General features: G+C 40.5%; 2 protein-coding genes across 2 annotated transcripts; both read left to right on the top strand.

Moving 5' to 3' along the window:
• Nucleotides 1-3,672: 3,672 nt before the first annotated feature.
• Nucleotides 3,673-7,858, top strand: LOC130506426 (uncharacterized). The gene is made up of 4 exons (XM_057001068.1): nt 3,673-6,223; nt 6,318-6,861; nt 6,951-7,050; nt 7,138-7,858. The coding sequence occupies exons 1-4, from the start codon at nt 4,075-4,077 to the stop codon at nt 7,807-7,809; spliced, it is 3,465 nt and encodes a 1,154-aa protein (XP_056857048.1). The 5' UTR covers nt 3,673-4,074; the 3' UTR covers nt 7,810-7,858.
• A 1,797-nt stretch (nt 7,859-9,655) lies between these two features.
• Nucleotides 9,656-10,980, top strand: LOC130506427 (uncharacterized). Its single transcript, XM_057001069.1, has 4 exons — nt 9,656-9,789; nt 9,895-10,206; nt 10,309-10,521; nt 10,600-10,980. The coding sequence occupies exons 1-4, from the start codon at nt 9,781-9,783 to the stop codon at nt 10,978-10,980; spliced, it is 915 nt and encodes a 304-aa protein (XP_056857049.1). The 5' UTR covers nt 9,656-9,780.
• Nucleotides 10,981-11,565: the final 585 nt, after the last annotated feature.

Raw genomic sequence — 11,565 nt, 5'->3', positions numbered from 1 at the left:
TCACGGGTTCGGTGCCATTTCACCAAAGCACATAGAGACATGAACAAATAGATCGGACTTGCTTTTCCAAGGCGCCAATGGGAAGAGTGAAAGCTCTAAGTCTAGGAGTTTTTATGAAGATGTTGAATTTTTGGAAGAAAAAAAAACTTTGTTTATCATTTTCAAGAAGTAATGAGATGGGTATCAGGAAAGCCGATCTTGGTAGCTCTTAATCGATTATCGGAAGCTTATTTTCTGGAAAGAAGAAGAGATTTATTTATGTAAATAGTTGTACCCAGAAAGGGTTGCCTACATACCTAGTGCGGGATCAAGCCTTGTCGTACTTCTTTTTTTTACAAAGTAAAACGTTTATGAAACCTGTTTTTATTTTTGCCGAACTTCTTCTATGCCAATTCTTTTTCTTTCTTCTCCTTCCTGCCTTCCATCTTCTATGCTGGCTCTACTCGAAGTCTGCTTGGTCGTATGATCAGGATTATGGCACATCCTTGCCGCCTTTTGATTTCCATGTATCGTGGTTATGCCTCCGGCTGTTGGAAACTTGATACATTGATGGTAAGTTGGTGTTCCAAGGATAATGTTATACATGTCTTGGGACTCAATAATCATGAAATTTGTATCGAACATCTGAGGTCGGTTAGTAGTCGTATGGTTCCTAAGGAGTTTTGCAACGATCCGTTCATAAGCCTATTAAAGCTTGTCTTGATGGTTTTATTTTTGGATCAGTTATCTCCATTTTGTCAAAGTATCTTTATAGATCACATTTACCAAGCTTCAGGTGTCCACTAGCGCGACCTGGTTATTTTACAAACTGCCAACATTGTCTCTATTACCTATGCATCGTTGTGTGGCCAATCTATGTTTGCTATCTCTTGCTCGTCAAACTCCATGATTGCATTGTCTTCTGGGTCAGTCTTCATGGATTGCACATGCCTTTAGTATCCTTTGAGTGCTCTCACAGAGTCGTTGCAGTAAGGGTTTCCTCCTATTATGACGTTAACCTTCTTTCTTGAGGTTGGCCATCCTGGTGCGTCCAAGATTTTGCTATCTCGATCTCTTTTGGCATGCTCTTCTTTGGTATTTTTTTGATTCTTTAGCCTTCTTCATTTCTTAAACTGTGCTAACCCTTCTTTTTGGAGCTGATTAAAAGAGAACTTTTGAATCCAAATCATTCTTGAGTGGTATTCTCATCTCGTTTATGGAAGTCAACCTCTTTGTCTGGATTGTCGTTGATGTTATGTAACATATTTCATGTCTGAATTAGAGCCATCTGCTCAACCGCTGCAAGGATTCTCGTCCAGTTATGTTCTGCTTTCATGCACTTTGAAACAAAAGAGAGAAAATGTTACACATATTATCAGGTACCTCGGATAACAAGGTGTCCGTGTCGATGGGCTGAGCTGTTGGTGGTTTAAATCGTTGGAGTGGTTTTGAGGACCAGACTGTGGGGTACCAGATGGTGGAATGATTGGATTTTCTTGGTCGTCTAACTGAAGGTCGTTGGCACTTACGCCAGCTTGGTTTGATCCATTCGAAGAGCTATTGTTGGTTCTGTTGGTGGCATCGATAATGATTTGTGTTTTACGTCGGTTTTTTTGGTGGGATATTTTAGATGAATCTATTAGGGACTAAGGTCCCACATCGGGTATTGGAAGGGATCCTTAATAATATATAAGATGGATGTGCCTCTCCACTAATCATCAATTGGTTTTAAGTGTGAAGTCCATCTAGCTTAACATGGTATCAGAGCCCGATCCAAATAATCCAGCCCGATCCATCATCGATCCAGCCCAAAGTCGGCCCATCGATCCTTGCCTGAGCATTCCGAGATTAAAGCTCAAAGAGCCATCATCTCGAGGGGCGTATTAGGGACAAATGTCCCACATCGGGTATTGGAAGAGATCCTTAGTAATATATAAGATAGATGAGTCTCTCCACTAATCACCAATTGGTTTTAAGTGTGAAGCCCATCTAGCTTAACATGGTATCAGAGCCCGATCCACGCAGTCCAACCCGATCCATCATCGATCCAGCCCAAAATCGGCCCATCGATCCTTACCCAAGCATTCCAAGATTGACGTTCAAAGGACCATCATCTCGAGGGGGTGTATTAGGTACTAAGGTCCCACATCGGGTATTGGAAGGGATCCTTAATAATATATAAGATGGATGTGTGATGCAGCGTATCTTAACCGGTTTAGAGCCTAGCTACTCTCCTAAACCGGTCCCGTATCTTTCTGTTATTTAATCTTTATCTTCTAAGTGTTGGCATCATTATCATTAGAGTTTTATGTTTTATTTGTTGTCAAGATAAGTCCTATTTACGTTAGGTTTTTGGCTTTGAGTCGAGTTATAAAAGAGGAGTTACCTCTTCTTGTAAACCTTACCTTATTATTGAATTATTCAGAGCTTTATAGCTTTTATCTTTGCTTGTTCTCGGTATTCTCTTGATTGAATCAACGAAAACATGAACCAGTTCGAGTTCGGGCATTCTCAGACTCAACGAACCTCGTACTGAGAACTTACGATGCGCCAGTTTGGTATCAGAGCAAGTTCGATCTTGACCTAAAAATTTTTTTTTCTCTTTTCCGATCGATTGAGAGAAGAAATCTATGCCTCCTCGGCGTGCAAACAACGCGGCTGCAGACCTACCGATGAACGATTGGGAGGAACTCAGGCGTACACTCCTTGCGATGCAAGAAAACATTCAAACAACAATCCATACGACACTGCGTGAGATCGCAGAAGATGGTTACTTTCAACGGGAGAATCCTGTTCGTCGTGCTCGTCATGATCGTCGGGATATTGGTCGTGAGCGTGACAGGGATAGACAAGATGTGTTCTCAGAGGATGAGTCAACGGACATTCTCCCGGTCACGGTCACGGTCAGAGACAATCGAAGTTGGCAGTCCATGTAACCTGTAAACTCCCGCAAAGAAAAGTTCGGCCACTTTAACAGCATCCGTCGTTCTCTTGCAAGGTATGAAGTGCACCATTTTTGAAAAACGATCCACTACCACGAAGATCGAATCATTACCACGCTGAGTACGTGGTAACCCGAGGACAAAGTCCATGCTCAAGTCACTCCAAAGTTGCGTAGGGATCGGAAGCGGGAGATACAAACCGGCATTTGATGCTTGACCCTTAGCTAACTGACAAACTCTACATCGTTCCACAAAGCGCTCCACGTCCCTTCGCACCGTAGGCCAAAAGTAAGAAGCGAGAACTAGCTGGAGGGTCCTGTCGCGCCCCACATGACCTTCCTTATGTAACTCGTCAATAACGTGGAGTCGTAAACTGCAGTCAGGAATGCAGAGTTGAGACCCGCGAAAAAGAAAACCATCCACAATCGAATAATCCACACTAGACTCTGCCTGAACGTCACTCCACACCTTCCCAAAGAATGGGTCTGAGGCATACAACTCAGAGAAAGTAGCGAACCCAGTGACAGAGGTGTGCATCGTCGCGATCAAACTATGACGCCGACTAAGCGCATCAGCTACCCGATTAAGCTTGCCAGACTTATGACGAATTGTGAACGTAAATTGCTGGAGATATGCAATCCAATTAGCATCGCGGGACGACACTTTGACCTGGCTGTCGAGGTGCTTAAGAGCATCATGATCCGTGAAGATCACAAAATCTCGGTGAACAAGATAATGTCTCCAATGGCGTATACACTACAAGAAAACACGGGCTTAGCGACGAAAGTTAGCGACGAAATAATTTCCTCGTAAAATTACGAGGCCTTTACGAGGAAGTTACGTGAAAAGACAATAAACACGTTATTTCGTCGTTAATTAACGACGAAAGAGTTTCGTCGTAAACCAAACGTAAAGGAACGTCGTTTTTACGAGGAAACAGCATTTCGTCGTAATAAACACGTAATAATTAACGTGTAATTAACGAGGAAAATATTTACGTGGTTTTTGCGAGTGTTACCTAATTTTAGGTGACACACGTTTTTTATCTTGTCTAACTACCCATATTTCGTCGTTAATTCGTAGTAAAATCTCACCTACCAATTTCGAATTTTCCTATAAATATGTCATTTGAGGAACATTTGAAACACACCACATGCAAAAGAAAAAAAAATCTAAAAACGTGAAAAAAAAAATGTCTGGTGATGGAAATTATTTAGAGTTGCGGAGATGGATGTACACGCATAGAGATGCTAACGGGAGAGTGACGAAAGAGTATCTGGAAGGACTAGAGACATTTATGCATCAAGCAGATTCTACACCGCTCGCCCAAGAAAGCGGTAAGATGTTTTGTCCTTGTCGAAAATGCAACAATTCAAAACTGGCAACTCGTGAAAATGTTTGGAAGCATTTAATAAATAGAGGTTTCATGCCAAATTACTATATCTGGTTTCAACATGGAGAAGGTTATAATTATGAGAATGAAGCTAGTAGTAGTAATAGCAATTTTCAGAATGAACCGGTTGATCATTTGCATAATCAACATAGATACCATCAGGAGGAGCAGATGGTAGATAATTATGATAGGGTTCATGATATGGTAGCTGATGCATTTGTTGCTCATGATGATGATGAAGTTGAAGAACCTAACATAGATGCAAAAAAGTTTTATGAAATGTTAGATGCTGCGAATCAGCCACTTTACAGTGGTTGTAGAGAAGGTCTCTCTAAATTGTCGTTGGCTGCTAGAATGATGAGTATTAAAACTGATCATAATCTACCTGAAAGTTGCATGAATGCATGGACAGACTTGTTTAAAGAGTATTTGCCGGAAGACAATGTCTCTGCTGATTCTTATTATGAGATTCAGAAACTAGTTTATAGTCTGGGGTTGCCTTCTGAGATGATAGACGTTTGCATCGACAACTGCATGCTCTACTGGGGAGATGATGAGAAGTTAGAAGAGTGTCGATTCTGCAAGAAGCCACGATTCAAACCGCAAGGACGAGGACGTAATAGGGTACCGTACCAAAGGATGTGGTACCTACCAATTACCGACAGATTGAAAAGATTGTACCAATCTGAGGAGACTGCTGGAAAAATGAGATGGCATGCCGAGCATACTCAGACGGATGGTGAGATGACTCATCCATCAGATGCAAGAGCTTGGAAACATTTTAACAAAATATATCCACAATTCGCTAGCAATAGCCGAAATGTGTATATGGGATTATGCACGGACGGATTTAGTCCCTTCGGTATGTCAGGGAGACAATATTCATTGTGGCCAGTCTTTATGACGCCATACAACCTGCCTCCAGATATGTGCATGCAACGGGAGTTTCTGTTCTTGACCATATTAATACCTGGTCCGAACCATCCAAAAAGGTCTCTGGATGTCTTTCTACAGCCACTGATAAAAGAGTTGAAAGATTTGTGGGCAACAGGGGTGAGGACGTACGACTGCTCAACGAAGACAAATTTTACGATGCGAGCGATGCTTTTGTGGACCATAAGTGACTTTCCTGCTTATGGGATGTTGTCTGGGTGGACTACACATGGGAGATTATCTTGTCCATATTGTAATGGAACGACAGATGCATTTCAGCTGAAGAACGGTAGGAAGACAAGTTGGTTCGATTGTCACCGGCGATTTCTTCCCATTAATCATCCTTATCGAAGAAACAGGAAATTGTTTAGGCAGAAAAGTGTTGTGAGAGACACTCCTCCTCCGTATTTAACTGGAGAACAAATTGAACAGCAAATCGATTACTACGGAGCTCAAGAAACAGTTCGTTGTGGTGGTAATTGGCATGTTCCCGGTAATATGCCTGATTATTATGGAGTTCAGCACAACTGGCACAAGAAGAGTATATTTTGGGAGTTGCCGTATTGGAAAGATCTTCTTTTGCGCCACAACCTAGATGTGATGCATATTGAGAAGAATTTTTTTGAGAACATCATGAATACAATATTGAATGTTCCAGGGAAGACAAAAGACAATCAAAAATCGAGGTTGGACTTGCCTGATATTTGCTCAAGACCCGAGTTACATATAAAAAGCAATGGACAAGTTCCTGTACCGGTATTCAGATTGTCTTCAGAACAAAAGTCGGTCTTGTTCAACTGGGTTGCATCAGCAGTGAAGTTTCCTGATGGGTATGTTTCAAACCTCTCTAGATGTGTTGAAAAGGGCCAAAAGTTCTCCGGGATGAAGAGTCATGATTGTCATGTCTTTATGCAAAGACTACTTCCCTTTGCATTTGCGGAGCTACTTCCCACAAAAGTACATGAAGCACTTGCAGGTAATATATTATTACTCACACTAATTAATTTCTTAATTTATTTTTCAAAAATATGCACTAATAATTTGCTTAATTGTTTTTGGAATATAAAAAGCCATTGGAGCATTTTTCAGGGACTTGAGCACTCGCACTCTTAAAGAGGATGTCGTAGAACAACTTCACGAGAACATTCCGATCTTATTGTGCAACTTGGAGATGATATTTCCTCCCTCATTATTTGACGTCATGGAGCATTTAGCTGTCCACCTCCCGTATGAGGCATTGCTTCGAGGACCAGTACATTATGGATGGATGTATCAGTATGAGCGGGCCATGAAATATTTGAAGGGAAAGGCAAAAAACCTCGCAAAGGTTGAAGGTTCTATAATTGCTGGAAGTTTGACGGAAGAAACATCTCACTTCACATCGTACTACTTTGCACCTAATGTACGGACCCGACAAAGAGCTCCAAGAAGATATGATGATGGTGGTGTTGCCCCAACATATGCAGTTGCTGGTGTTCCGGATATCTTTAGCCAGATTGGGCGAATGGGTGGGAAAACGAAAGAGGTTTGGTGGTCGAGTGATGAAGACGCCCATAGTGCACACACTTACATTCTACTTAATTGTGAGGATCCATTTATGCGCTATTTTGAAAGGTAACATATATGGAAAGTTCTAAACTAATTGTAATTAAAATATATTTTTCAAATGATGATATAACTAATAAAATATGTGCATTTTACAGCCTATTTGTTAGTCAAGTCCAAGAAGCTATCCCAGGCATATCCACAAGTGAGGTAGATAAAAGGAAAGATCGACACTTTATTAAATGGTTGAAGAGTCAGGTATTTACTCCAATCCGATATTTGTTTCGTCCACGGGGTGTAACGAAAGACGTTTGTTTCAATGTTCTCTTTAATTTAATTTTGCAGGTTGAATATGAGGATCCAGATTATCCCATATGGTTTCACGAATTAGTTCAGGGTCCACTTGCAAAGGTCACCACATCACCAATGTATTTCTCACGAGGCTTTACTTTTCATACGTACGAGTATGGTAAACACCGGGCGACCAGCAATTATGGAATTTGTGTGAAAGGCGAAACCGATTTCTACGGGATCTTGCAGGAGATTATTGAAGTGGAATTCCCTGGGTTATTGAAGCTGAAATGCGTCATATTCAAATGTGACTGGTTCGACCCCGTGGTCAACAGAGGTGTTCGATTTAACAAATTCGGTGTAGTTGCTGTCAATGGTGGAAGGAGGTACAACAAATTCGAGCCTTTCATATTAGCTTCGCAAGCAGACCAAGTTAGCTTCCTACCATACCCGAGGTTGCGAGAATCTGGAATAAGTTGGTTAGCTGTTATCAAAGTTACACCCCGTGGACGAATAATCGGTGGAGAAGAACCACCTTTGCAAGAAGAACACATCAATGAAGTCGAAGAACCTGAACAACAAATGGAAGACATCCTACTCATTGATCCGCATAATCATGAGTATGAAGATCTTCCCGACGATACCACTGACGATGCTGTTGAGGACGAGTTTAATGAAAGTGATGATGTTTCTAGTGTTGAAGAGAATGATGATGTATCTGAATGATGATGTAATTTTTAAAAAATATTATTTATTTTCAGACTTGATTAATGCATTTGGGGTTTAAAGTATGGGGTTTGGTGTTTGAGATTGAGTTATAAGTTAAAGGATGTTTGAGGTTTGGTGTTTGTGGTTTACATTTTTAGGGATTTTAAGGTTATCGACGTTAATTCCTCGTAAAGAAAAACACGGGCCTTGCAAAATCCACGTAAGCTGATTTCGTCGTAAAGCACACGTTAAAAATAAACAAGGGCCTTGCAAATTCCACGTAAGCGTGCGTGGAGTTTACGACGAAATCAGCTTACGTGGAAATAACAAGGCTTTTAGCTGTTTCGTCGTAAAGACCTCGTTAATTTACGTTGATTTAACGAGTTTCGTGTTTAAATCCCTAAAACTCTAAACCCCAAACCCCAAACCTAAATCTATATATGTTTTCACTTAGCAGACACAATAAACCTGTATAATTAACATTGTATGATTAAAAAAATTAAGAATTTAAAACATCAAACCCAAAATTAACCAAAACTTCCTTAACTTATAAGTGAATCATATATAAGGTTTACATTGCTAAACTCAATTCACTCAAGAAGACTTAATAAACATGCATATTTAAAATTTCTTGATTAAATTAACTTAACACATATAGATGTTACTAGTAATGGAATAGGGGTTTAGGGATTTAGGGATTTAGGGTAAAGGGTTAGGGGTTTAGGGATTTACAAAATAACCTCGTTAAAAACTCGTAATCAACGTGTCCTTTACGACGAAAAAAGAAATTATCCTTGCTAATTCCACGTAAGCAAGCGAGGTCTTTACGACGAAACTTGCTTACGTGGAATTAGCAAGGATTGTTTCTTTTTTCGTCGTAATAACCACGCCTATTTACGAAGAATTAACATGTTTTTATGAAATCCCTATACCCTAAACCCCAAACCTCAATATATATATATACGGTTTCGATTCACTTAAAAAATAAATTAAACCTATATAATTAAAATTTCATGATTAAAAAAATAATAAAAATTAGGAATTTGGGGTTTAGGGTTTAGGGAATGTAAAAAACAAATGCTAAATCCACGGTTTCGTCGTAATATCCACGTGACCAAAAAACACGGGCCTTGCAATTTCGTCGTAAAGTTAAAAAGACGGGCCTTGCAAAATCGTCGTAAATAATTACACGGGCCTTGCTGTTTCGTCGTAAATTTACGAGGACTTTACGTCCCTATGTAATCTTATATATACCCGCGAGAACCAGCCACTTCATTTCGTCCCAATTTCCTCTCCTACACCTCCCAAGGTTCTCTCTAATCTCTCTCTAGAATTAGGTGGTTTAGTTTAGTGAATTTAGATAGGTTTATAGTTGATTAGGTGGTTAGTGTAGAGAATTTTGATTAGTTTGATTTCTTCTACTTGTTTTTTCTAACAATCTGAATTTTTTTCAGATGGTTAGAAAGAACAAGCAGAAGAAAACCCCCCACTACAGTCAGATGTTCTGTGGTGATCCTGCTGCTGGATCATCATCTTCCGCTCCCGGTTCCTCCAACCCGGAGATTGTCCCGGAGTCTCAGTCACAGCCACCACCGGTTCCTCCATCTGGTGCACCACCCCCACCTGCTGCACCTCAGGCGGTTCCAGATCCGGTTGCGCCCGGATACATTCATCCGGAGTTGCGGGTGCCGCCGACCGCTCCTTTTGCTCGGTACACGGTTGAGGATCTTCTCGCTCAACCAGGCCGAGCCGGTTTACCGGTTTTAGACCCCGACCGACCAGAGGGGACTCTGTGGTACGTAATTTTTTTTATTTAAATATTTTTAAAATTATTAATATTTTTTTTAATACTTTAACTTTGTTTTTTTCAGGTTTGGGGTCGATAATTCTGTCGCTACGAGCGTATCCGATATCATCAAAGGATACTTCTCAGAGGCTCACCCAAACTGGAAAAAGACGCCGCACCACGTTAGAAACACGTGGTTCAAGATGTTTGCTGTAAGTTTTTTAAAATAATTATTTTATGTTTAATTTTTATTATTAACTTTTATTTCATTAATATTTTTTAACTAATTATTAATTTTTTTGGGTTTAAAAATGCAGCAAAGATACCAGTGGTCCATCGGGGTTCACGAGGACGTGAAACGGGAGTTCACCGCAAAGGCGAAGAAGCGGTTGTTGGACACCGTAGGCAACTGGAAGGAGGACTGGATCTACAAGGGTTACAAGGACGGGCAACCCGCTGAGCTGACCAAGGATGTCTACGATGGTCTCATCCGTTACTGGGAGCTGCCATCATCCATTGCGATCTCCAACGCCTGCTCTGCCTCTCGTAACACCAAAGACGAGCACGGCAACGGCCCGATGCTTCACTGTACGGGTCAAAAACCCCATGCCCGTGTCCGCTTGGAAATGGTAATTAATTTCTAATTTTTTTTCATATTAAATATTTTAATAATTAATATGTACTTATATATGTATATTGATTCTAACATTTTAAATTTTAAATATTTTCAGGCCAAAGAGACGGGACAACTCCCGTCTCTTAAAGAGCTTTACGAGAGGACCCACAAGACCAAGGCGGGGGTATTTGTGGATCCGAGGTCCGAGCAAATCTACAACGATGTCGTTGCTCGGATTGAAGACCGCCAAACCCAGCTGACCCAGCAATCTTCCGATGGAATACCGGTCGTATTATCCACTCAAGAAGTGGATCAGATTTACGAGGAGGTAAAAATTTTACCTTTTAATCTACTTTTAATCTATTTTTTTAAATTATTAACATTAAACTTTATTTTTTCTTTGTAGGTCGTCCCTAAGAAAAAGGGACGTACGTTGGGAATCGGTTCCGTCAACGATGTCCCAAGAGCGACATCGTCTTATGGTCAGAGACGAGCCGACGAAGTCACTGAGCTGCGTTCGGAGTTACACTCGACGCGGACTCAGTTGGCGTCGACGCAGACGGAGTTGGAGTCTACGCGCCAATCATTCCAAGCTCGTATGGGTGGAGTGGAGGGGTTTCTGGAAGTTATATCTTCTGGAAATCCCCAATGGGAGGAGTTGTTGGCGGATATGCGACGACGGAACCCGGTTCCCGAGCCTTCTCGTACTCAGCAGCAAGAGGAGGAACTACAGAGGAGGAGTGGAGACCTCTACCGGGAAACGATCCACCGCCCCGGCCCGACTTAGTTTTTTTTTTTCTGTGTAATATTAAAATTCTAAACTTTTATTTATATAATATTTTCGGTTTTAATTTATTCCAAATTTTTAATATTTTCGCATTAGTTATTATTTATATTTCTAATATTTTTGAAATAATTATTTTCTATAATATAAAATTTTAAATTTTAAAAATAAATTAGTTTTAGAAATCGAAGCAAATTCCTCGTTAACTCACGAGGAATTGACGAGTAAATCGACGTGTAAAGAACGACGAAACGTTACGACGAATCTACGTGTCAAGTTGTACGTTTCCTTTACGACGAAAGTTTACGTCTACATTACGTGTATTATTTACGTTTACTTTACGAGTATAAATTACGTTTTTCTTACGAGGATAGTTTACGTGTATGTTACGAGGAAAATTACGTGTCTTTTACGTGGAACTATAGCGTCTACTTTACGTGGAAATCTACGTGTTCTTTACGACGAAATTTTAACCTTCCTTTTACGACGAAATGGGTCCCTCGTACTTTTACGACGAAATGGCGATTAAATATCCGTTACGACCAAACTTTAACGACGATATGCCTTTCCTCGCTAAATCGTCGTAAA

The sequence above is a fragment of the Raphanus sativus genome, unplaced genomic scaffold (genome assembly GCF_000801105.2).
Source record: "Raphanus sativus cultivar WK10039 unplaced genomic scaffold, ASM80110v3 Scaffold3228, whole genome shotgun sequence".
Classification (NCBI taxonomy): domain Eukaryota; kingdom Viridiplantae; phylum Streptophyta; class Magnoliopsida; order Brassicales; family Brassicaceae; genus Raphanus; species Raphanus sativus.
The sequence above is the reverse complement of the archived record's forward strand: the minus strand, read 5'-3'. Positions and strand labels throughout refer to the sequence as shown.

Bases quoted from the DNA above. Each gene is read 5' to 3' on its own strand.
- LOC130506426 (XM_057001068.1), top strand. From the start codon at position 4,075: ATGCAAAAGAAAAAAAAATCTAAAAACGTGAAAAAAAAAATGTCTGGT. The intron at 6,224-6,317 runs GTAATATATTAT...GAATATAAAAAG, and splicing joins AGTACATGAAGCACTTGCAG to CCATTGGAGCATTTTTCAGG. The intron at 7,051-7,137 runs GTATTTACTCCA...TTAATTTTGCAG, and splicing joins TTAAATGGTTGAAGAGTCAG to GTTGAATATGAGGATCCAGA.
- LOC130506427 (XM_057001069.1), top strand. The intron at 10,207-10,308 runs GTAATTAATTTC...AAATATTTTCAG, and splicing joins CCCGTGTCCGCTTGGAAATG to GCCAAAGAGACGGGACAACT. The intron at 10,522-10,599 runs GTAAAAATTTTA...TTTTCTTTGTAG, and splicing joins TGGATCAGATTTACGAGGAG to GTCGTCCCTAAGAAAAAGGG.